The sequence below is a fragment of the Salmo salar genome, chromosome ssa05 (genome assembly GCF_905237065.1).
Source record: "Salmo salar chromosome ssa05, Ssal_v3.1, whole genome shotgun sequence".
NCBI lineage: Eukaryota > Metazoa > Chordata > Actinopteri > Salmoniformes > Salmonidae > Salmo > Salmo salar.
The window spans coordinates 2,467,765-2,494,707 of NC_059446.1; the positions used below are offsets into that span (position 1 = coordinate 2,467,765).

At 42.2% G+C, this 26,943-nt stretch overlaps 1 protein-coding gene across 1 annotated transcript; it reads left to right on the forward strand.

The window, feature by feature from the left end:
- The first annotated feature begins 529 nt into the window (after nt 1–529).
- On the forward strand, nt 530–22,054 carry LOC106604100 (transcription termination factor 1). Its single transcript, XM_045717807.1, has 11 exons — nt 530–713; nt 6,100–7,238; nt 7,519–7,646; nt 10,844–11,029; nt 11,184–11,265; nt 11,434–11,564; nt 11,707–11,902; nt 15,896–15,988; nt 18,778–18,843; nt 19,184–19,269; nt 19,701–22,054. The coding sequence occupies exons 2-11, from the start codon at nt 6,349–6,351 to the stop codon at nt 19,877–19,879; spliced, it is 2,037 nt and encodes a 678-aa protein (XP_045573763.1). The 5' UTR covers nt 530–713; nt 6,100–6,348; the 3' UTR covers nt 19,880–22,054.
- Nucleotides 22,055–26,943: the final 4,889 nt, after the last annotated feature.

The window sequence follows — 26,943 nt, forward strand, 5'->3', positions numbered from 1 at the left end:
TTTGTGCGGACACTTTACATTTTAATATTTTTTTTTATTTTAACAGGCAAGACAGTTTAAGAAAAAATTCTTATTTACAATGACGGCCTACCCCGACCAAACCCGGACGACGCTGGGCCAATATTGCGCGGCGCCCTATGGGACTCCCAATCACTGCCGGATGAGGGACTGTAGTGACTGCAGTCTCTGGTTTTAATGCATGTTGTCACATCAGTCCCAAGCCGATGCAGTTGTCAAGAGTCGCCTGTGTTATAATATGTTGTCTATCAATTCAGTTCATTCAATAGATGATCATACTGGATCACACTGTTTCTTTCCTCACAGTGTAGTCATTTATCTTGACATTATTACTGGTGGGTCTGACTCTGGGCTGGCCGGCCGCTACCGCATCAAACAGAAGAAGTTATAGTACCACCCCGTCCACCTGGGGGCGCTGTGACCTGTGGATGGGCTGGCCACCTGGGGGCGCTGTGACCTGTGGATGGGCTGGCCACCTGGGGGCGCTGTGACCTGTGGATGGGCTGGCCGGCCGCTACCGCATCAAACAGAAGAAGGAAGCATCGGAGTGAAACTGACTGGTTCTCTGTGTGTTCGTTAAGCTGAATGCTTGTTTGTTCTTCTTTACCAGTTTTATTCCGGATTTGCTGATTTTGCTAGCAAGCTAGAGTCTTCGAATGAACTATGACGGGTAGTTAACCAGACCAGCTAACTAGGTAGTTATGCTGATCCTACATGAATGTGTGAACTAATGTTTTTTTATCGTGTGTGCCTGGGCGCCAGAGTATGTCTGAAAATCCTGTCGCAAGAAAATACATTTAGAATAATTAAAAATACACGTTTATCATAACCATTACAGATAACAAGTCCTAATTGCTAATATATATTATTCAGTTAAAAAAGTACAATTTAATATTGATTTATTGCAACCGTTATTATCAGTCTTGAAAAAGGCAGTAACCTCAGCAATGTGGAGGTTGTTTGTAGAAGTTTCTGGCTGAGCAGTGATATAACCTTTAGTTCATTTAGCAGACAACACGCTGTTATATCCGGAGTCCATATCTCAGTCAACACACAACTTTTATAGGAAAACCCATAATGTAATATAACAGAATAGATAGAAAGAAGACGCCATGGCGAAGTGATCCGCATCTTGTGTGTGAAAGTTATTCTCAGTGATCATTTGAAACGGGGTTGAAAGACATGTTATTTCAGTGTTGCAAATCAAAAATCTATCTTTACAATATACATCTGTTAGATTTAGTTTATTCTACCTGTTACTTAGACTTTTCTAAATGGACAATTCCACATTGAACGCAGCATGGTGATTCATTACGGACACAACATCTGTTTGGTGACTAGGTTTAATGATTCTGATTTAAAATATGCTCGTTGTCTTTATCTATTTTCAGAACCTGTCTATGTTTAGGCAGGTTATATAGCCAAAGCCCCTGGGCTAACTCTAGCAGTTCTCAAAGTAGCCAAACCCCTGGGCTAACTCTAGCAGTTCTCAAAGTAGCCAAACCCCTGGACTAACTCTAGCAGTTCTCAAAGTAGCCAAACCCCTGGGCTAACTCTAGCAGTTCTCAAAGTAGCCAAACCCCTGGGCTAACTCTAGCAGTTCTCAAAGTAGCCAAACCCCTGGGCTAACTCTAGCAGTTCTCAAAGTAGCCAAACCCCTGGGCTAACTCTAGCCGTTCTCAAAGTAGCCAAACCCCTGGGCTAACTCTAGCAGTTCTCAAAGTAGCCAAACCCCTGGGCTAACTCTAGCAGTTCTCTCAAAGTAGCCAAACCCCTGGGCTAACTCTAGCAGTTCTCAAAGTAGCCAAACCCCTGGGCTAACTCTAGCAGTTCTCAAAGTAGCCAAACCCCTGGGCTAACTCTAGCAGTTCTCAAAGTAGCCAAACCCCTGGGCTAACTCTAGCAGTTCTCAAAGTAGCCAAACCCCTGGGCTAACTCTAGCAGTTCTCAAAGTAGCCAAACCCCTGGGCTAACTCTAGCAGTTCTCAAAGTAGCCAAACCCCTGGGCTAACTCTAGCAGTTCTCAAAGTAGCCAAACCCCTGGGCTAACTCTAGCAGTTCTCAAAGTAGCCAAACCCCTGGGCTAACTCTAGCCGTTCTCAAAGTAGCCAAACCCCTGGGCTAACTCTAGCAGTTCTCAAAGTAGCCAAACCCCTGGGCTAACTCTAGCAGTTCTCAAAGTAGCCAAAGCACAAAAAATAGACGAGATGCAATTATTCCAAAACAGCAGCTCGTTGTTGGACCACACCAGTCCATTTTTTAAATTTGTGTTGAAACCCGTTGTCATTTGGCAAGGAATGTAGCCTGTATATCCCATCAGTTAGATATAGGGCCTTCGGAAAGTATTCAGACCCCTTGAATTTTCCACATTTTGTTACATTACAGCCTTATTCTAAAATGGATGGGGAAAAAAATCCCTCAATCTCCACACAATACCCCATAATGACAAAGCAAAAACTTTTTTTTTTGCAACTGTATTAAACATTAAAAAAATATCATATTTACATTAGTATTCAGACCCTTTACTCAGTACTTTGTTGAAGCACCTTTGGCAGCGATTACAGCCTCGAGTCTTCTTGGGTATGACGCTACAAGCTTGGCACATCTGTATTTGGGGAATTTCTCCCATTCTTCTCTGCAGATCCTCTCAAGCTCTGTCAGGTTGGATGGGGAGAGTCTCTGCACAGCTATTTACAGAGTCTCCAGAGATGTTTGATTGGGTATAAATCCAGGCTCTGGCTGGGCCACTCAAGGACATTTAGACACTTGTCCCAAAGCCACTCCTACGTTGTCTTGGCTGTGTGATTAGTGTTGTTGTCCAGTTGGAAGGTGAACCTTCAACCCAGTCTGAGGTCCTGAGTGCTCTGGAGCAGGTTTTCATCAAACATCTCTCTGTACTTCACTCCGTTCATCTTTCCCTCGATCCTGACTAGTCTCCCAGTCCCTGCTGCTGAAAAACATCCCCACAGCGTGATTTTGTGGGAATAGGAAGCTAGCTGGTTGTTTGCTAGCTACTTAGCTCCCATGCTAATTTCAAGTCTTTCTAAACTAATATCTGAAGAACTAAGAAATATGAAGTTATTTCAGAATGAATGTTAGCGTATCATGCTTTGTGACATTATGTTAGCTAGCTATCCCCAGTTAGATAATGCTTTGTGACATTATGTTAGCTAGCTATCCCCAGTTAGATAATGCTTTGTGACATTATGTTAGCTAGCTATCCCCAGTTAGATAATGCTTTGTGACATTATGTTAGCTAGCTATCCCCAGTTAGATAATGCTTTGTGACATTATGTTAGCTAGCTATCCCCAGTTAGATAATGCTTTGTGACATTATGTTAGCTCGCGATCCCCAGTTAGATAATGCTTTGTGACATTATGTTAGCTAGCTATCCCCAGTTAGATAATGCTTTGTGACATTATGTTAGCTCGCTATCCCCAGTTAGATAATGCTTTGTGACATTATGTTAGCTCGCTATCCCCAGTTAGATAATGCTATGTGACATTATGTTAGCTCACGATCCCCAGTTAGATAATGCTTTGTGACATTATGTTAGCTAGCTATCCCCAGTTAGATAATGCTTTGTGACATTATGTTAGCTAGCTATCCCCAGTTAGATAATGCTCTGTGACATTATGTTAGCTAGCTATCCCCAGTTAGATAATGCTTTGTGACATTATGTTAGCTAGCTATCCCCAGTTAGATAATGCTTTGTGACATTATGTTAGCTCGCTATCCCCAGTTAGATAATGCTTTGTGACATTATGTTAGCTCGCGATCCCCAGTTAGATAATGCTTTGTGACATTATGTTAGCTCGCTATCCCCAGTTAGATAATGCTTTGTGACATTGTTAGCTCGCTATCCCCAGTTAGATAATGCTTTGTGACATTATGTTAGCTCGCGATCCCCAGTTAGATAATGCTTTGTGACATTATGTTAGCTAGCTATCCCCAGTTAGATAATGCTTTGTGACATTATGTTAGCTCGCGATCCCCAGTTAGATAATGCTTTGTGACATTATGTTAGCTCGCTATCCCCAGTTAGATAATGCTTTGTGACATTATGTTAGCTCGCTATCCCCAGTTAGATAATGCTTTGTGACATTATGTTAGCTAGCTATCCCCAGTTAGATAATGCTCTGTGACATTATGTTAGCTAGCTATCCCCAGTTAGATAATGCTCTGTGACATTATGTTAGCTAGCTATCCCCAGTTAGATAATGCTTTGTGACATTATGTTAGCTAGCTATCCCCAGTTAGATAATGCTTTGTGACATTATGTTAGCTAGCTATCCCCAGTTAGATAATGCTTTGTGACATTATGTTAGCTCGCTATCCCCAGTTAGATAATGCTTTGTGACATTATGTTAGCTCGCGATCCCCAGTTAGATAATGCTTTGTGACATTATGTTAGCTCGCTATCCCCAGTTAGATAATGCTTTGTGACATTATGTTAGCTAGCTATCCCCAGTTAGATAATGCTTTGTGACATTATGTTAGCTCGCGATCCCCAGTTAGATAATGCTTTGTGACATTATGTTAGCTAGCTATCCCCAGTTAGATAATGCTTTGTGACATTATGTTAGCTAGCTATCCCCAGTTAGATAATGCTTTGTGACATTATGTTAGCTCGCTATCCCCAGTTAGATAATGCTTTGTGACATTATGTTAGCTCGCTATCCCCAGTTAGATAATGCTTTGTGACATTATGTTAGCTCGCGATCCCCAGTTAGATAATGCTTTGTGACATTATGTTAGCTCGCGATCCCCAGTTAGATAATGCTTTGTGACGTTATGTTAGCTAGCTATCCCCAGTTAGATAATGCTTTGTGACATTATGTTAGCTAGCTATCCCCAGTTAGATAATGCTTTGTGACATTATGTTAGCTAGCTATCCCCAGTTAGATAATGCTTTGTGACATTATGTTAGCTAGCTATCCCCAGTTAGATAATGCTTTGTGACATTATGTTAGCTCGCGATCCCCAGTTAGATAATGCTTTGTGACATTATGTTAGCTCGCTATCCCCAGTTAGATAATGCTTTGTGACATTATGTTAGCTAGCTATCCCCAGTTAGATAATGCTTTGTGACATTATGTTAGCTAGCTATCCCCAGTTAGATAATGTGTTTTACACTTATTGCATCCATGCTTGTTGTGTTCTCCCTGGTTTACACTAGTTACCACAGCCCCAAAGTTAAAAATATATATATATATTTGTTTTCTTTATTTAAGGTTAGGCTAAGGCATAAGCTTAGCAGTGTGGTTAATGTAAGGGGTTATGGTTAGGTTTAAAATCACATTTCAAGAAGAGAAAGAAAGAAAAAAAAAATGGCCGTTCTTTATGACTTTGTAGCTGTGATAACAAGTGTCGACCGTTCTCCCTGGTGTGCTTGTTTGTTAATGAGCTGGCTACTTGTTGTAAACAGTATATTGTAATATGTTTCAAAACAGTGGTGGGTGGGAGGGTAGCAAAACTTTCCAGTGGGCATAACCATTTATCATGAGGAGACGGGGGCAAAATGCAATCTGTTGGTTATTATATCATATATAAAATGGACTGTATCTATTTGAATACAGACTAGCTCAAAAACAAAATGACAAATTACCCAATGGATCGAGATAGTTTTCTCCTCGAAAAGAGGGGGGTACAAAAACATACGTATGTACCCCTATTTTGAAAGTGAAGATGCAGCTGCTCCATTGGTCAGGCGCGCGCGCGCGCGCGCGTGTGTGTGTGTGTGTGTGTGTGTCTCTGTGCGTGTGTGTGTGTGTGTGCGTGTGTCTCTGTGTGTGTGTGTGTCTCTGTGTGTGTGTGTGTGTGTGTGTGTGTGTGTGTGTGTGTGTGTGTGTGTCTCTGTGTGTGTGTGCGTGTGTCTGTGTCTCTGTGTGTGTGTGTGTGTGTGTGTGCGCGTGTGTCTCTGTGTGTGTGTGTGTGTGTGAAAATCTGTCGTTTTTGGTTATTTTATTTGACATCGAAGCTCCAGTCAGCCTGCGCTGGTCGCCAATCAACTCCGTGGTAAATCGTAGAGTATTTAGTTTTAATCGGTTTAGTTTAATATCGTCTTTCTGTTTTATTAGATTGAGCAAATCGGTTCAACAGCTGCCACCGTGCTGGGGACGACAACACCCTCAGAACGGGGCGACTGAGATTCCCTTATCGCTTGAGATGTTTCCAACATCCCGTCTTTTTACTTGAAGACGGTCCCAAATTATTCTCATCTGTCGTACCTGACACAGTCGAGGGATGCAGAACGTCCTCAAGAAGAAGAATGAGAAGAAGACTAAGGCCTCTGAACAGGAACAGGAAGAACCGTTAAGGAGGATCAAATGGATGGTCACCAATTGACGGGAGAGAAGAGGAATAAAGAACTAACTGAACGTAAAAAGCAACCGGTGACAGAGTTGGAGAAAGAGGTGAAGAAAGAGAGAAAGAAACGTAAAAAGCAAAAGAAGAATGAGAATGAGAAACAGATTAATGTTCAAGCTGAAATGGAGGTCCCAGATCCTGAGGAACGAATTGAAGGGAGAACAAAGAAAAAAAGTCTAACTATCTTCACACACAAACGCGTGGGAGACGATGGAGTGACTGTCGCTGAGGAGGCGACGAGTAGCTGGAAGAAAAAGAAAAACCGGAATGACAGAGAGACAGAAGAGAGGATGGACAGTGGCCTCTCAGCGTCTGCAGTAGATGTCTCAGATGTAAAGGTGCCAGAGGAAGCCAGAAAGAGTAAGAAGAAACACAAGAACAGACAAACGGAGCTTGAAGAGGGAGCGGAAAGCCGTCAGACAGTTTTAAGATTAGCAGATGATCCTGAAATCATAGCGGTTCAGGGAAGGGGAAGTGTGGTAACGGAGCTACAGAAGAATGGAAAGGAGAAGAGGAAACGAAAGAAGGAAAAAGTTGTAGAGATTCAACTGAACGTTTGTCCAGATGAAACAGAGCTCCCAGGTATTCTAGAACAAACTGAGAGAAAATGGAAAACAACGACGAGGCTGAAAACACAACCGGATGGAGGGGCTGTAGAGGGCAGCAGGAGCAAAAAGAGACATTGCTGCAGAGAGTCCGACGCGGGAATGGACAGTGTCCCCTCTGAGTCTGATAACAGGACTCCTGATGCTGGATCAGAATCTGAGACGGGGGAAGATGGCCCCCATACAACCGTGATTGAGACAAGCGCTCAACACCGCCGACGCATCCAAAACGATAAAGCTCTAAGGTCAGTAGAAAAGGAACCTCGTACATTTGTTTTGAAGTGTGAATCTTGCATATTCTGAAGAGTGATTTCCCTTATTGGTGGTAGTGAACATTGACAGTAGGATTTGCTGGTGAAAACCAGACATTTGTGAATCATTGTGCTGTGTACCAGTATTTAATCTGAAAACTCTTTCTGTGCAGAGAGGAGGTGTTTCTGTCCTGCCCTGTCAACTTAGAGGTTTCAAAAACAGATGTTTTAGATGTTATGTTATTTCGATATTTCTCCCCTCTCTGTGTTACAGTGAAAGCGAATGGAGGGCTATGAACGAGCTCAAAGAGTTTGTTCCCAATGTTGAGTCTCTGTCTGTTTTGAAGATCAGAGTGATGATCAAGTATGATCTTGATCGATTCAAGGAATTCCGAAGACAAGGTAGGTTTATTCTTTTTAAAACCCTCATGGTGTTTATCGTAGGATGATGTAGCTAACATGTCCACGTGTAAGCAATGTTATGTTACTGTGTTGAGAGATGTTTGAGAAAATGATTGCCTCCGGGGGGAAAAAAAGGATAATTGAGATATTTCTTTTTTGTAGCTTTTTTTTTCTTACATTTTTTTTTCTCCCTTAAAACATGAATCCACATTTAGTGTTTTGACCCGCTGACTGAATGTATTATCATTTAGACCCAATGGGTTAAACCAGAGTTCCAGACTGACATCATTTAGTCACGTTTTGACACCCTAAAGCCGTCTGCAAACAGCAAGATTTAGACTTGGATATGCCAGTTACATTTATTTTTTAATTTGTCGCATTGGTGTGAGCTGGACAATCTACACCCACCTTACTCAAAATGTCCTATATTTTGTGGGTATTATGTTTTAGAGACATTGTGTTTTGAGTTTCCTCTTACTCAGGTGGTGGATTAGACACACATAAATCAGCCCATGATATTAGTTCACATAAAGATGTCGGCAAATTCATCTCTATTGAGAAAAAAAAAAAAAGACAATTCAGAATGTTCTGGAGCCCTATTTTTAACAGTCAAATATAACAACTATAGCCTAATTGTCAACCCACAATGCATCACTGGATTAGGTTACACATCAAAATATCCTGAATCATGCATTTTTTTATTTGGGTGCGACCAAATCATGGGCTGGTGCCACCAACTGAAAAAGTACCAGTGTTACAGGAGAACAGTTTGGAGTCAGGAGCCCTAGGTTACCGTGCTAGTCTGGTTACCGTGCTAGTCTGGTTACCGTGCTAGCCTGGTTACCGTGCTAGTCTGGAGCCCTAGGTTACCGTGCTAGCCTGGTTACCGTGCTAGTCTGGTTACCGTGCTAGCCTGGAGCCCTAGGTTACCGTGCTAGCCTGGAGCCCTAGGTTACCGTGCTAGCCTGGTTACCGTGCTAGTCTGGTTACCGTGCTAGTCTGGTTACCGTGCTAGCCTGGAGCCCTAGGTTACCGTGCTAGCCTGGTTACCGTGCTAGTCTGGTTACCGTGCTAGTGTGGAGCCCTAGGTTACCGTGCTAGCCTGGAGCCCTAGGTTACCGTGCTAGTCTGGTTACCGTGCTAGCCTGGTTACCGTGCTAGCCTGGAGCCCTAGGTTACCGTGCTAGTCTGGTTACCGTGCTAGTGTGGAGCCCTAGGTTACCGTGCTAGCCTGGAGCCCTAGGTTACCGTGCTAGTCTGGTTACCGTGCTAGCCTGGTTACCGTGCTAGCCTGGAGCCCTAGGTTACCGTGCTAGTCTGGTTACCGTGCTAGCCTGGAGCCCTAGGTTACCGTGCTAGACTGGAGCCCTAGGTTACCGTGCTAGCCTGGTTACCGTGCTAGTCTGGTTACCGTGCTAGCCTGGAGCCCTAGGTTACCGTGCTAGCCTGGTTACCGTGCTAGTCTGGTTACCGTGCTAGTGTGGAGCCCTAGGTTACTGTGCTAGCCTGGAGCCCTAGGTTACCGTGCTAGCCTGGTTACCGTGCTAGTGTGGTTACCATGCTAGCCTGGAGCCCTAGGTTACTGTGCTAGTCTGGTTACCGTGCTAGCCTGGTTACCGTGCTAGCCTGGAGCCCTAGGTTACCGTGCTAGCCTGGTTACCGTGCTAGCCTGGTTACCGTGCTAGTGTGGTTACCATGCTAGCCTGGAGCCCTAGGTTACCGTGCTAGTCTGGTTACCGTGCTAGTCTGGTTACCGTGCTAGCCTGGTTACCGTGCTAGCCTGGTTACCGTGCTAGCCTGGTTACCGTGCTAGCCTGGAGCCCTAGGTTACCGTGCTAGCCTGGAGCCCTAGGTTACCGTGCTAGCCTGGAGCCCTAGGTTACCGTGCTAGCCTGGAGCCCTAGGTTACCGTGCTAACCTGGTTACCGTGCTAGCCTGGAGCCCTACGTTACCGTGCTAACCTGGTTACCGTGCTAGCCTGGAGCCCTAGGTTACCGTGCTAGCCTGGTTACCGTGCTAGTCTTGAGCCCTAGGTTACCGTGCTAGTCTGGAGCCCTAGGTTACCGTGCTAGCCTGGTTACCGTGCTAGTCTGGAGCCCTAGGTTACCGTGCTAGTCTGGTTACCGTGCTAGTCTGGTTACCGTGCTAGCCTGGAGCCCTAGGTTACCGTGCTAGCCTGGTTACCGTGCTAGTCTGGTTACCGTGCTAGCCTGGAGCCCTAGGTTACCATGCTAGCCTGGAGCCCTAGGTTACCGTGCTAGCCTGGAGCCCTAGGTTACCGTGCTAGCCTGGTTACCGTGCTAGCCTGGAGCCCTAGGTTACCGTGCTAGCCTGGTTACCGTGCTAGTCTTGAGCCCTAGGTTACCGTGCTAGTCTGGTTACCGTGCTAGCCTGGTTACCGTGCTAGCCTGGAGCCCTAGTTTACCGTGCTAGCCTGGTTACCGTGCTAGTCTTGAGCCCTAGGTTACCGTGCTAGTCTGGAGCCCTAGGTTACCGTGCTAGCCTGGTTACCGTGCTAGCCTGGAGCCCTAGGTTACCGTGCTAGCCTGGAGCCCTAGTTTACCGTGCTAGCCTGGTTACCGTGCTAGCCTGGAGCCCTAGGTTACCGTGCTAGTCTGGAGCCCTAGGTTACCGTGCTAGCGGCCTGGTTACCGTGCTAGCCTGGAGCCCTAGGTTACCGTGCTAGCCTGGTTACCGTGCTAGTCTGGGGTTACCGTGCTAGTCTGGAGCCCTAGGTTACCGTGCTAGCCTGGTTACCGTGCTAGTCTGGAGTCCTAGGTTACCGTGCTAGCCTGGTTACCGTGATAGCCTGGAGCCCTAGGTTACCGTGCTAGCCTGGAGCCCTAGGTTACCGTGCTAGCCTGGAGCCCTAGGTTACCGTGCTAGTCTGGAGTCCTGGTTACCGTGCTAGCCTGGAGCCCTAGGTTACCGTGCTAGCCTGGTTACCGTGCTAGTCTGGTTACCGTGCTAGTGTGGAGCCCTAGGTTACCGTGCTAGTCTGGTTACCGTGCTAGTCTGGAGCCCTAGGTTACCGTGCTAGTCTGGTTACCGTGCTAGTGTGGAGCCCTAGGTTACCGTGCTAGTCTGGTTACCGTGCTAGCCTGGAGCCCTAGGTTACCGTGCTAGCCTGGAGCCCTAGGTTACCGTGCTAGCCTGGAGCCCTAGGTTAAGCCTCTGTAATCTTCTCTCTTTTCCAGGCATTTCCCTGAGAACTGGACGATACAGCGCACAGGAGAACAAACAACTCATGAGTAACATCAACGACTTCCTGGCTCTCACAGGGATTGAGAACGCTGCTAAACTCTTCCATACAAAGCGCTACAAAGACGAAATGACAAGAATCCGAAGGTTGAAGAGTCATCACAGATTCCATGAAAGAATAGGTGCGGTGTATTCTAGCCAGCTTCGTAACGATAACAGATAACGTTTCATCCCCACGTTTATATCCCTTGTCTTTAGCATTGTCTACAGTGGTAAATAAGTATTGCTAAGGAATTTCCCAGAAAACTGATCTCCCCTCTCTCTAACCTGTTCCAGCTGAAGGAATCCCAAGGCCTTGGCATAAGATCTATAGTCGTGGTGGGAGGAAAATGTTTGATGGCAGCAGTTACAAGGGCAGGTAAGACTGAGCTAGTTACTTTAAGGAACTGTCAACGGTAATAATCGGCTTTGACTGTGTACAAAAACATTGTGATATTGAATTGGAACTCACAACTGTGCCGTTTTTCCTGACATGAAGCTCGTTATACCGTGTTTTTTTTACTTGAATGTTTCTATGACTTTTTAGAAGAAGGTTCAGCGAAGATGAACTTTACTCTTTGAAGAAACTGCAGACGTTGCACGGCAACAATTGGGTGAAGATCTCGCAGTTGACTGGTCGGAGCGAAACGCCCCTTAGGAAGCGTTTTTCTCAGATTTGTAAGTCATTTGGAACTTTGAATTAAATATAATGATTCTTGATCCTTTACCTTGACATCCTGCTTCACTTCTTTTTGTGGACGTTTTGTTACCAGCGTTGTCTGAACAACGGTCTCGCTTTGTTTGGTGTGTTGTTTTTCAGTCGCAAACTTAGGTCCTTGGAGCGAGGATGAACTGAAGAGACTTATGGAAGCCGTGCGAGACCACCTGCTGGGACAGGTGGAGCCTGGCAGAGGACCTGCCACCATCAGGAAAGACAAGCTGTACAACAACATCCCCTGGACAGATGTATGTCGGAGAGTTAAGACACGCCACCGGGACCAGTGTAGAATGAAATGGTGTGTAGTACAGGGTTTCATGGGGAAAAAAATAAAATAAAAAATGGCCGACATTTTCATACTGAAAAATAATTATGCAAAGTGCAGAAATTACCGTAAAATACGTTATGATCTTGCAGGGTGATTTAATTTGAAACTTTTCTTCAACAATGTGCGTTATAAAGAAATTGGTATTCATGTATCGCTCACTAATCTTTCATGGACAAGACTGTAAACATAAATTGTACCGTAGAATCTGTCAAGAGACTATTGGATGTGTCAGAAAACAGATTAAAATAATACTGTCTGACGGGTCCTTTTCCAACCATGCGGAGTTAAAGATAAAATAGACATAGTGACACAAGCAGTAAATACTCAGTGAATAACTATAACGACTAAAAATAACACGGTTATATACAGGAAGTAGAAAATAACACGGCTATATACAGGAAGTAGAAAATAACACGGCTATATACAGGAAGTAGAAAATAACACGGCTATATACAGGAAGTAGAAAATAACACGGCTATATACAGGAAGTAGAAAATAACACGGCTATAGACAGGAAGTAGAAAATAACACGGCTATAGACAGGAAGTAGAAAATAACACGGCTATATACAGGAAGTAGAAAATAACACGGCTATATACAGGAAGTAGAAAATAGCACGGCTATAGACAGGAAGTAGAAAATAACACGGCTATATACAGGAAGTAGAAAATAACACGGCTATAGACAGTCCATTGGGAAAATATTCAGACTTTTTCCACTTTCTTATTCTAAAATGGATTAAATAAAAAAATATATCTATCTATACACAATAAAATTCAGACATTTTTGCGAAAATATGAAATACCTTATTTACATAAGTATTCAGACCCTTTGCTATGAGACTGTAAATTGAGCTCAGGTGCATCCTGTTTCCATTGATCATCCTTGAAGATGTTTCTACAGTTTGATTGGAGTCCACCTGTGATAAATTCAACTGATTGCCGCCGGGGAGCCAGATGGATTACCAGGACGTGTACTCAGAGCATGTGTGGACCAACTAGCATGTGTCTTCACTGACATTTTCAACATTTTCCTGACCGAAACCCCAGACCCTAGACCCACTCCAATTCGCTTACCGCCCCAACAGATCCACAGATGTTGCAATCTCAATCACACTCCACACTGCCCTTTCCCACCTGGACAAAAGGAACACCAATGTGAGAATGCTGTTCATTGACTACAGCTCAGCGTTCAGCACCATTGTGCCCTCAAAGCTCATCACTAAGCAAAGGACCCTGGGACTAAACACATCCCTCTGCAACTGGATCCTGGACTTCCTGACGGACCGCCCCCAGGTGGTGAGGGTAGGTAACAACACATCTGCCACGCTGATCCTCAACACTGGGGCCCCTCAGGCACGACTCCAACACCATCATTAAGTTTGCTGACAACACAACAGTGGTAGGCCTGATCACCGACAACGATGAGACAGCCTATAGGGAGGAGGTCAGAGACCTGGCAGTGTGGTGCCAGGACAACAACCTCTCCCTCAATGTGAGCAAGACTATGGAGATGATTGTGGACTACAGGAAAAGGTGGACCGAGCACGCCCCCATTCTCATCGACGGGGCTGTAGTGGAGGGGGTCAAGAGTTTCAAGTTCCTTGGTGTCCACATCACCAACAACCTATCATGGTCCAAACACACCAAGACAGTCGTGAAGAGGGCACGACAAAGCCTATTCCCCCTCAGGAGAATGATAAGATTTGGCATGGGTCCCCAGATCCTCAAAAGGTCCTACAGCTGCACCATTGAGAGCATCCTGACCGGTTACATCACCGCCTGGTATGGCAACTGCTCGGCCTCAAACCGCAATTCGCTACAGAGGGTAGTGTGTACGGCCCAGTACATCACTGGGGCCAAGCTTCCTGCCATCCAGGACCTCTATACCAGGCGGTGTCAGAGGAAGGCCTAAAACATTGTCAAAGACTCCAGTCACCCTAGTCATAGACTGTTCTCTCTGCTACCGCACGGCAAGCGGTACCAGAGCGCCAAATCTAGGTCCAAGAGGCTCCTTAACAGCTTCTGCCCCCAAGACATCAGACTGCTGAACAATTAGTCAAATGGCCACCTGGACTATTTACATTGACCCCCCCTCCCCCTCTATTTGTTTTTTACACTGCTGCTACTCTGTTTATTACCTATGCATAGTCACTTTACCCTATATGTACAAATTACCTCTAACCTGTACCCCTCCACATTGACTCTTGCCCTGTATATAGCTTCGCTATTGTTACTTTTTATAATTTCTTACTTTAGTTTATTTGCTAAATATTTTCTTACCTCTTTCTTGAACTGCATTGTTGGTTAAAGGGCTTGTAAGTAAGCATTTCACGGTAAGGTCCACCCCTTGTGGAATTCGGTGACAAATAAAGTTTGATTATAAATGATTTGGAAAGGCACACACCTGTCTATATAACGTCCCACAGTCGACAGTGCATGTCAGAGCAAAAACCAAGCCATGAGGTCAAAGGAATTGTCCGTAGAGCTCAGACAGGATTGTGTTGAGGCACAGATCTGGGGGAAGGATACCAAAAAACGTCTGCAGCATTGAAGGTCCCCAAGAACACAGTGGCCTCCATCATTCTTAAATGGAAGAAGTTTGGAACCACCAACTTTCTTCCTAGAACTGTCCGCCCGGCCAAACTGAGCAATCGGGGGAGAAGGGCCTTGGTCAGGAAGGTGACCAAGAACCCAATGGCCACTCAGACAGAGCTCTAGAGTTCCTCTGAGGAGATGGGAGAACCTTCCAGAAGGACAACCATCTCTGCAGCACTTCACCAATCAGGCCTTTATGGTAGAGTGGCCAGACGGAAGCCACTCCTCAGTAAAAGGTACATGACAGCCCGCTTGGAGTTTGCCAAAAGGCACCTAAAGGGCTCTGACTGTGAGAAACAAGATTGTCTGGTCTGATGAAACCAAGATTGAACTCTTTGGCCTGAATGTCAAGCGTCACATCTGGAGGAAACCTGGCACCATCCCTACGGTGAAGCATGGTGGTGGCAGCATCATGCTGTGGGGATGTTATTCAGTGGCAGGGACTGGAAAACTTGTCGGGATCGAGGGAAAGATGAACGGGGCAAAGTACAGAGATCCTTGATGAAAACCTCCTCCAGAGCGCTCAGGACCTCCGACTGGGGCGAAGGTTGACCTTTCAACAGGACAATGACCCTAAGCACACAGCCAAGACAACGCAGGAGTGGCTTCGGGACAAGTCTGAATGTCCTTGAGTGGCCCAGCTAGAGCCCTGACTTGAACCTGATCTAACATCTCTGGAGAGACCTGAAAATAGCTGTGTAGCGACGCTCCCCATCCAACCTGACAGAGCTTGAGAGGATCTGCAGAACAGAATGGGATACATTTCTAAAAAAGCTGTTTTTGCTTTGTCATTATGGGGTATTGTGATGTCATTAGGGGGTATTGTGATGTCATTAGGGGGTATTGTGATGTCATTAGGGGGTATTGTGATGTCATTAGGGGGTATTGTGATGTCATTAGGGGGTATTGTGTGTAGACTGAGGGGGGGAAAAGATTTCAAAGTAATTTTAGAATGAGGCTGTAAGGTAACAATGTGGGGAAAAAGTCAAGGGGTCTGAATACTTTCCGTAGGCACTGTACATCAAACTTCTGCCATAGCCAGATGACAGACATGCTAATATTTATCTTTTGACCAGTCAACCTTATGGAATAGGCACTGTTAGGATTCTATGTTATCTATGTTAAACAGGGATATTATTATATATATTAGCAGAAATGATTTAATATATCTTACACAAAGTTAGTTAACCCCAGATGAATTAATTGCTCGCTAAACTCTAGGTAAATAGTCGTGTCCTTTATAACTCAAATTGTTCTTTTGCACGTTGCACAATTCGTGCACTATGACAATGTCACCCTTGTTTTGTTTCCACAAGCGTTCAGATTCAGAACATTGTCTTTTGAGGTATCTCTTCTCCTTTTCCAGGTTGGGTGTTATGGCACACAAAATGGCGTATGGACAACCAGTATTCAGCGGAGGTGTGAAAACCTTAAAGGCTAAAGTGGATTTGATCAAAGCGTGAGTTTTGTGAAGATTTCTTTATTGAATATATGCTATTGTAGAATTGTTTATTTTCTTTTGAAGATTTATTAGCCCAGTGACTTACTAATGAGGTATAATATGATTTATTAGCCCAGTGACTTACTAATGAGGTATAATATGATTTATTAGCCCAGTGACTTACTAATGAGGTATAATATGATTTATTAGCCCAGTGACTTACTAATGTGGTATAATATGATTTATTAGCCCAGTGACTTACTAATGAGGTATAATATGATTTATTAGCCCAGTGACTTACTAATGTGGTATAATATGATTTATTAGTCCAGTGACTTACTAATGTGGTATAATATGATTTATTAGCCCAGTGACTTACTAATGAGGTATAATATGATTTATTAGTCCAGTGACTTACTAATGAGGTATAATATGATTTATTAGCCCAGTGACTTACTAATGAGGTATAATATGATTTATTAGCCCAGTGACTTACTAATGAGGTATAATATGATTTATTAGCCCAGTGACTTACTAATGTGGTATAATATGATTTATTAGTCCAGTGACTTACTAATGAGGTATAATATGATTTATTAGCCCAGTGACTTACTAATGAGGTATAATATGATTTATTAGCCCAGTGACTTACTAATGAGGTATAATATGATTTATTAGCCCAGTGACTTACTAATGAGGTATAATATGATTTATTAGCCCAGTGACTTACTAATGAGGTATAATATGATTTATTAGCCCAGTGACTTACTAATGAGGTATAATATGATTTATTAGCCCAGTGACTTACTAATGTGGTATAATATGATTTATTAGTCCAGTGACTTACTAATGAGGTATAATATGATTTATTAGTCCAGTGACTTACTAATGAGGTATAATATGATTTATTAGCCCAGTGACTTACTAATGAGGTATAATATGATTTATTAGCCCAGTGACTTACTAATGAGGTATAATATGATTTATTAGTCCAGTGACTTACTAATGAGGTATAATATGATTTATTAGTCCAGTGACTTACTAATGAGGTATAATATGATTTATTAGTCCAGTGACTTACTAATGAGGTATAATATGATTTATTAGCCCAGTGACTTACTAATGAGGTATAATATGATTTATTAGCCCAGTGACTTACTAATGAGGTATAATATGATTTATTAGCCCAGTGACTTACTAATGAGGTATAATATGATTTATTAGCCCAGTGACTTACTAATGAGGTATAATATGATTTATTAGCCCAGTGACTTACTAATGAGGTATAATATGATTTATTAGCCCAGTGACTTACTAATGAGGTATAATATGATTTATTAGCCCAGTGACTTACTAATGAGGTATAATATGATTTATTAGCCCAGTGACTTACTAATGAGGTATAATATGATTTATTAGTCCAGTGACTTACTAATGAGGTATAGTATGATTTATTAGCCCAGTGACTTACTAATGAGGTATAATATGATTTATTAGCCCAGTGACTTACTAATGAGGTATAATATGATTTATTAGTCCAGTGACTTACTAATGAGGTATAATATGATTTATTAGTCCAGTGACTTACTAATGAGGTATAATATGATTTATTAGCCCAGTGACTTACTAATGAGGTATAATATGATTTATTAGCCCAGTGACTTACTAATGAGGTATAATATGATTTATTAGTCCAGTGACTTACTAATGTGGTATAATATGATTTATTAGTCCAGTGACTTACTAATGTGGTATAATATGATTTATTAGCCCAGTGACTTACTAATGAGGTATAATATGATTTATTAGCCCAGTGACTTACTAATGAGGTATAATATGATTTATTAGTCCAGTGACTTACTAATGTGGTATAATATGATTTATTAGTCCAGTGACTTACTAATGTGGTATAATATGATTTATTAGTCCAGTGACTTACTAATGAGGTATAATATGATTTATTAGCCCAGTGACTTACTAATGTGGTATAATATGATTTATTAGCCCAGTGACTTACTAATGTGGTATAATATGATTTATTAGCCCAGTGACTTACTAATGTGGTATAATATGATTTATTAGTCCAGTGACTTACTAATGAGGTATAATATGATTTTTTTTGTCCAGTGACTTACTAATGTGGTATAATATGATTTATTAGCCCAGTGACTTACTAATGAGGTATAATATGATTTATTAGCCCAGTGACTTACTAATGAGGTATAATATGATTTATTAGTCCAGTGACTTACTAATGAGGTATAATATGATTTATTAGTCCAGTGACTTACTAATGTGGTATAATATGATTTATTAGTCCAGTGACTTACTAATGTGGTATAATATGATTTATTAGCCCAGTGACTTACTAATGTGGTATAATATGATTTATTAGTCCAGTGACTTACTAATGTGGTATAATATGATTTATTAGTCCAGTGACTTACTAATGTGGTATAATATGATTTATTAGTCCAGTGACTTACTAATGTTGTATAATATGATTTATTAGTCCAGTGACTTACTAATGAGGTATAATATGATTTATTAGTCCAGTGACTTACTAATGTGGTATAATATGATTTATTAGTCCAGTGACTTACTAATGTGGTATAATATGATTTATTAGTCCAGTTTAGTGACTTATAATAATAGTATATACCATCTGCTTTAACATTCTGCATCGTCCTGATTTACAGGGCCAATGGAAGTATTTTTGTTCTTGGCATAATGACATATGAAACTGGCACGGTCCACCATTTTGTATTTTGCCCATGTTGATTCCGTGTAATTTTGACCTTTTTCAGGTTGAACGCCATGCAGGTGGAAGATGCTACAGATGTTGACTGGGAAGAAATTGCTAACACAATTGGGTAAGAGGTTGTTATTATACACAGATTATACTTCGTTTTAGACAATGTTGCATTTTTTATTATTAATGACATTTTCACTGACGGAGGTTTGTATTATGTTAGTGTTTACGTTTCGATTCTCAAATCTCTTTTAACGCAACACCGATGTTTTTAATCGTCTACGAACTCGTTCGATAATCGTGGAAGAAAAAAAGGGGGGGGGGGGAATCTGTACATTACCAAGCACAGCCTTTGTTTTCTATCTTCCAGGACTGAGAAGTACAGCAGCACAATGGCAGGGTCATTGTGGTTTTATGTGTGTAGGAAGACAGTGTGCTAATATTTCTCTCATGTTTCGAAGGGGTGTTACTCCTTGCTACGTACAGATGCACTACCACAAGCTGAAAGTAGCCAAAGTCCCGTTGCAGCAGACCATGTCTTTCTGTGGTAGGTATAAGCTGCTGTCATACAGACGTTTTTGTCTATCTTTATGTTTTTAGGTTGGAGGTATGCATTTAGAATAGTTGAGTGCAAGTCACTATGATCAGTGTTCCGGTGACATCACTTCCTGTCCCTTGGAAGTGATAAGCTAGCTCCATCTGGACTGCATGTTTTTTGTTTTTTTAACCTCCTGTTCATCTCCAGCGCTATACAAGTCTACTTCTGTGTGTAAATTATGACGTGTTTCTAGATTCTGAAAGAGATGAAATGCTCCTAAGAAAGTGCCACGTGTGATCACATGTAAAAACATCGATTGCCCCCCCCCAAAAATATTTTTTATTTGGAAATCCCCTTCAAATATAATGATGCTTTGAGGAAGAATCTTGTTGTTTTCTGGACACATTTACTGATTTAATGTATATGTGTTTTATTTTCAGAGATCATTGATTTTCTGTACAGTAGTGTTCTGCCCAAGTTTGAAGAGCTCCTCCGACACAGTCAGACTGAGTCAGGGGAGAACGAGTCCAGAGATCTCCACCAGGTTCAGACTGAGTCCAGAGACGATCCACAAGAACTCTTCCTGCTCTCAGAGATCTTTGAAACTGAGGACGACTGAGATTATTACAGCGAGGTTCAGAACAGTTGATTATCAATCTTTTTTTTTTTTTATCTCTGCAAGCTTTATTTTTTTGGATGTATTTTAAAAGCCAGCTTTTGAAAAGAGTATTTTGGATCTAGATGGTGAAAATGCTGGTCGGGAGTTTTCCTTTTCGCAAATTCACTAATAAAGAAGTCCTGGATGCTTTGTTAACATTAGACATTAAAAAATCCCCAGGGGCTGATCATTTGAAGACTGGTCTGCTTATGTGTACATCCCACCCCTTATTGCTGGATTAGTAGCCCACGTTTTTTATGTAACATTGTTATCAGGAAGTATGTGCTTCCACTCCATAAGGTTGGGGATACAAATAATCTTGACAACTTTTCAAGACTACCTTGTTTAACTAAGATTCTTTAATCCTTGGTTAATGTACAATTTTGTTCCTTTAAAAAAAAAAAATCTGATAATTGTATTCTTAATATAAACCAATCCGTTTTTAGACCTGGGCATAGTACTACCACAGCAGCCAGGCTAGTTGTTAATGATCTTGTCAATGACTTGGATGCTAAAAAGAGATCTGTGCTGCTTTGTTTATTGACCTGGACTTGAGAGACTGTTGATTATTCTGTTTTACTGAAGAAATGATCATGAGTAGACCTGGGATATACAGCCTGTTTATGGTTTCAGAATTATCTCAGCGACAGAACTCAGACCATCTGGATAGATGGGGGTTAAATCTGAATTATCTTAGTGACAGAACTCAGACCATCTGGATAGATGGGGGTTAAATCTGAATTATCTCAGCGACAGAACTCAGGCCATCTGGATAGATGGGGGTTAAATCTGAATTATCTTAGCGACAGAACTCAGACCATCTGGATAGATGGGGGGTTAAATCTGAATTATCTCAGCGACAGAACTCAGACCATCTGGATAGATGGGGGTTAAATCTGAATTATCTCAGCGACAGAACTCAGGCCATCTGGATAGATGGGGGTTTAATCTGAATTATCTCAGTGACAAAACTCAGGCCATCTTGATAGATGGGGTTAAATCTGAATTATCTTAGTGACAGAACTCAGGCCATCTTGATAGATGGGGGTTAAATCTGAATGTCTTGAGATTCAAAAAGGTGTTCCTCAGGGTTCTATTTTGGGTCCATTATTATTCACTTTGTATATTAATGACATAAGAAACACTGTTAATACTTGTAACATTCCTCTCAATGACACAGTTTTGTATTCCTGTAACACCTCGGTGCAGCAGGCCATTCATGAACTTCAACATGACTTTGATTCAATTCAGAAATCACTTACAGATCTTAAATTAGTGTTAAATACCAAGTAAAACCAAGCTCATGCTGTTCTCTAGGTCACGAAATGTTAACCCTGAAGACCTGCATATCTGTGCTATAAATGGAGCCTAAATTGAAGTTGTTTCTCAATATCAGTACCTGGGTGTCTGGATTGATGACAAGTTGTCCTTCGTAACTCATATAGAAAATTTGACTTAGAAGCTAAGATCCAAGATTGTTTTTTTTTTATATATTGAAATAAATCATGCCTTAGTATTAAAAACAGGAGAAAGATTGTTCAAACAACGATTCTCCCTGTATTGGATTTTGGTGATATTTTTTTTTTACAGGCAACCTCTGTTTTTTAAAACCCTTGGACGCAGTCTACCAATCCGCAATACGTTTTATCGCAGGGGAAAATTTTAGGACTCATTATGTATTATGTATAAAATGTGGGATGGACCTCTCTGTCTGTAAGAGCGCTGCATTCTCTTTTTATTTACAAAGCAATCTGACAAACTCTCTCTATATGTAACTTTATTAATTAAGTTAAGAATCACAAGTTGCCAAACCCGTTCACAGGAAATGGATAACACTGGAGATACATTCCAGATTTGGGAAAAACTGCGTTGTTTTTTTTGTTGCCCCTAATTTGTGGAACAATCTGCAGAGTTCACTGCAGTTACATGTGCTGGTGCCACTCAGGCAGTTGAAATGATTGATTTAGGACCTCTATGTAGTTGAATGTGATTGCTTTTATTCATGTTTATTGTGTGCTGAATTATATTTTATACACATGTTTTTATTGTAATGTGTACAGGGCTCTCTTGTAAATAGATTTTTAAAAATCTCAATCTGTTTAAAGGTTAAATAAAAAAACAAATACTGTGGATTTATTTTTAGAGGTCCTGTGTTAATCTGTTGGTCGGACGATGGTCACTTCATAGAGCGACACAGATGTGCGCTAATATAATTTGGATAAGAGTTGTGTAATGATTAAATAATGTGTGGTGTTTTTATGCCTTTATTTGTTTGTTTTGGCTAACAAAGTGACGTTAATTAGAAGATGGTGGTTATTGTAATACCTACATATTTAGTATATTCTGCTCTTGTGATGGTATCTGGTAGGCTATGCTTTATACACACAAAGCATTATGCTTGGCTTCTAAAGGTGTCTTGCTTCTCATCCAAAACAGTTCGTAAAAAGTTTTTTTTGCTTTTAGTAGTATGTCGAAATGTTGACTTTTTGGTTCACTTTGGTCTTCAGCAAGGTTTTTTTGTCTCGGTTGCTCACCAACAATTTTCTTGAGGCAAGTCGAAGGTCGGTGGCGGAAGTCTATGCCCCTTTGTCTGTGATTGGTCAACTGTAGGGGTGCTGTAAGTTTCTTCTCGATTCAGCCCAAAACTGCATTCAACATGACGGACGACAACTCGGAGAATGGACGATGAAAATAAGGGCTTGGACGAGGAGAATGGACGACGAGAAGAATGGCTTGGACGAGGAGGTAACATGCCGTCTTCACCAGAGGATGATGTATTTTCTATTATAGTCGAGGAAAAGGCTAGCCATGTTTGCTAACAATAGCAAGCCAACCAACTAAAGATCTTTACAACTTTTGATCAAACATCATTTTGTCATAGAAAGAAAATCATAAACTTCCCACATTAGTAACACCTACAGTGCCATGCAAAAGTATTCATCCCCTTCGGCGTTTTTTCCTATTTTGTTGCTTTCCAACCTGTAATATAATGGATTGTTATTTGGATTTCATGTAATGGACAAATACAAAATAGTAATTCGTGAAGTGAAATGAAAAAAGTTACTTGTTTAAAAATTATTTGAAGAAAAACAAATACGGAAAAGTGAGTTCATATGTATTCACCCCCTTTCCTATGAAGCCCCAAAATAAGATCTGGTGCAACCAATTACCTTCAGAAGTCACATAATTAGTTAGATTGCACACAGGTGGACTTTAAGTGTCATATGATCTCAGTGTATATATATACTGCTCAAAAAAATAAAGGGAACACTTAAACAACACAATGTAACTCCAAGTCAATCACACTTCTGTGAAATCAAACTGTCCACTTAGGAAGCAACACTGATTGACAATACATTTCACATGCTGTTGTGCAAATGGAATAGACAACAGGTGGAAATTATAGGCAATTAGCAAGACACCCCCAATAAAGGAGTGGTTCAGCAGGTGGGGACCACAGACCACTTCTCAGTTCCTATGCTTCCTGGCTGATGTTTTGGTCACTTTTGAATGCTGGCGGTGCTTTCACTCTAGTGGTAGCATGAGACGGGGTCTACAACCCACACAAGTGGCTCAGGTAGTGCAGCTCATCCAGGATGGCACATCAATGCGAGCTGTGGCAAGAAGGTTTGCTGTGTCTGTCAGCGTAGTGTCCAGAGCATGGAGGCGCTACCAGGAGACAGGCCAGTACATCAGGAGACGTGGAGGAGGCCGTAGGAGGGCAACAACCCAGCAGCAGGACCGCTACCTCCGCCTTTGTGCAAGGAGGAGCAGGAGGAGCACTGCCAGAGCCCTGCAAAATGACCTCCAGCAGGCCACAAATGTGCATGTGTCTGCTCAAACGGTCAGAAACAGACTCCATGAGGGTGGTATGAGGGCCCGACGTCCACAGGTGGGGGTTGTGCTTACAGCCCAACACTGTGCAGGACGTTTGGCATTTGCCAGAGAACACCAAGATTGGCAAATTCGCCACTGGCGCCCTGTGCTCTTCACAGATGAAAGCAGGTTCACACTGAGCACGTGACAGACGTGACAGAGTCTGGAGACGCCGTGGAGAACGTTCTGCTGCCTGCAACATCCTCCAGCATGACCGGTTTGGCGGTGGGTCAGTCATGGTGTGGGGTGGCATTTCTTTGGGGGGCCGCACAGCCCTCCATGTGCTCGCCAGAGGTAGCCTGACTGCCATTAGGGATCGAGATGAGATCCTCAGACCCCTTGTGAGACCATATGCTGGTGCGGTTGGCCCTGGGTTCCTCCTAATGCAAGACAATGCTAGACCTCATGTGGCTGGAGTGTGTCAGCAGTTCCTACAAGAGGAAGGCATTGATGCTATGGACTGGCCCGCCCGTTCCCCAGACCTGAATCCAATTGAGCACATCTGGGACATCATGTCTCGCTCCATCCACCAACGCCACGTTGCACCACAGACTGTCCAGGAGTTGGCGGATGCTTTAGTCCAGGTCTGGGAGGAGATCCCTCAGGAGACCATCCGCCACCTCATCAGGAGCATGCCCAGGCGTTGTAGGGAGGTCATACAGGCACGTGGAGGCAACACACACTACTGAGCCTCATTTTGACTTGTTTTAAGGACATTACATCAAAGTTGGATCAGCCTGTAGTGTGGTTTTCCACTTTAATTTTGAGTGTGACTCCAAATCCAGACCTCCATGGGTTGATAAATTGGATTTCCATTGATTATTTTTGTGTGATTTTGTTGTCAGCACATTCAACTATGTAAAGAAAAAAGTATTTAATAAGATTATTTATTTCATTCAGATCTAGGATGTGTTGTTTAAGTGTTCCCTTTATTTTTTTGAGCAGTGTATATTTATGTTCTGAAAGGCCCCAGAGTCTGCAACGCCACCAAGCAAGCGGCACCATGAAGACCAAGGAGCTCTCCAAACAGGTCAGGGACAAAGTTGTGGAGAAGTACAGATCAGGGTTGGGTTATAAAAAAAAATATCTGAAACTTTGACCATCCCACGGAGCACCAGTTGAATCCATTATTAAATAATGGAAAGAATATGGCAACTCCTCTAGAATGTGAAGGTAGTAGTAGTAACTCTTCTAGAATGTGAAGGTAGTAGTAGTAACTCTTCTAGAATGTGAAGGTAGTAGTAGTAACTCTTCTAGAATGTGAAGGTAGTTGTAGTAGTTGTAGTAGTAACTCTTCTAGAATGTGAAGGTAGTAGTAGTAACTCTTCTAGAATGTGAAGGTAGTAGTAGTAACTCTTCTAGAATGTGAAGGTAGTAGTAGTAACTCTTCTAGAATGTGAAGGTAGTAGTAGTAACTCTTCTAGAATGTGAAGGTAGTAGTAGTAACTCTTCTAGAATGTGAAGGTAGTAGTAGTAACTCTTCTAGAATGTGAAGGTAGTAGTAGTAACTCTTCTAGAATGTGAAGGATAAAGTAGTAGTAGTAACTCTTCTAGAATGTGAAGGTAGTAGTAGTAACTCTTCTAGAATGTGAAGGTAGTAGTAGTAACTCTTCTAGAATGTGAAGGTAGTAGTAGTAACTCTTCTAGAATGTGAAGTTAGTAGTAGTAACTCTTCTAGAATGTGAAGGTAGTAGTAGTAACTCTTCTAGAATGTGAAGGTAGTAGTAGTAACTCTTCTAGAATGTGAAGGTAGTAGTAGTTATAGTAGTAGTAGTAACTCTTCTAGAATGTGAAGGTAGTAGTAGTAACTCTTCTAGAATGTGAAGGTAGTAGTAGTAACTCTTCTAGAATGTGAAGGTAGTAGTAGTAACTCTTCTAGAATGTGAAGGTAGTAGTAGTAACTCTTCTAGAATGTGAAGGTAGTAGTAGTAACTCTTCTAATGCAAATCAATTTATAACATCTTTGACATGCGTTTTTCTGGATTTTGTTGTTGTTATTCTGTCTCTCACTGTTCAAATAAACCTACCATTAAAATGATAGACTGATCATTTCTTTGTCAGTGGGCAAACGTACAAAATCAGCAGGGGATCAAATACTTTTTCCTTCACTGTAGGTCTGTATAAGGGTTAGGTCTGTGTGAGGGGTTAGGTCTGTGTGAGGGGTTAGGTCTGTATGAGGGGTTAGGTCTGTATGAGGGGTTAGGTCTGTATTAGGGGTTAGGTCTGTATAAGGGTTAGGTCTGTGTGAGGGGTTAGGTCTGTGTGAGGGGTTAGGTCTGTATGAGGGGTTAGGTCTGTATGAGGGGTTAGGTCTGTATTAGGGGTTAGGTCTGTATGAAGGTTAGGTCTGTATGAGGGGTTAGGTCTGTATGAGGGGTTAGGTCTGTATGAAGGGTTAGGTCTGTATTAGGGGTTAGGTCTGTATTAGGGGTTAGGTCTGTATGAGGGGTTAGGTCTGTATGAAGGGTTAGGTCTGTATTAGGGGTTAGGTCTGTATTAGGGGTTAGGTCTGTATGAGGGGTTAGGTCTGTATGAAGGGTTAGGTCTGTATTAGGGGTTAGGTCTGTATTAGGGGTTAGGTCTGTATGAGGGGTTAGGTCTGTATTAGGGGTTAGGTCTGTATTAGGGGTTAGGTCTGTATGAAGGGGTTAGGTCTGTATTAGGGGTTAGGTCTGTATGAGGGGTTAGGTCTGTATGAGGGGTTAGGTCTGTATGAGGGGTTAGGTCTGTATTAGGGGTTAGGTCTGTATTAGGGGTTAGGTCTGTATGAGGGGTTAGGTCTGTATGAAGGGTTAGGTCTGTATAGGGGTTAGGTCTGTATGAGGGGTTAGGTCTGTATGAGGGGTTAGGTCTGTATGAGGGGTTAGGTCTGTATGAAGGGTTAGGTCTGTATTAGGGGTTAGGTCTGTATTAGGGGTTAGGTCTGTATGAGGGGTTAGGTCTGTATGAAGGGTTAGGTCTGTATTAGGGGTTAGGTCTGTATTAGGGGTTAGGTCTGTATGAGGGGTTAGGTCTGTATGAGGGGTTAGGTCTGTATGAGGGGTTAGGTCTGTATGAGGGGTTAGGTCTGTATTAGGGGTTAGGTCTGTATGAAGGGTTAGGTCTGTATGAGGGGTTAGGTCTGTATTAGGGGTTAGGTCTGTATGAGG

Bases quoted from the DNA above. Each gene is read 5' to 3' on its own strand.
- LOC106604100 (XM_045717807.1), top strand. From the start codon at position 6,349: ATGGATGGTCACCAATTGACGGGAGAGAAGAGGAATAAAGAACTAACT. The intron at 7,647-10,843 runs GTAGGTTTATTC...TCTCTTTTCCAG, and splicing joins CAAGGAATTCCGAAGACAAG to GCATTTCCCTGAGAACTGGA. The intron at 11,030-11,183 runs GTGCGGTGTATT...AACCTGTTCCAG, and splicing joins CAGATTCCATGAAAGAATAG to CTGAAGGAATCCCAAGGCCT.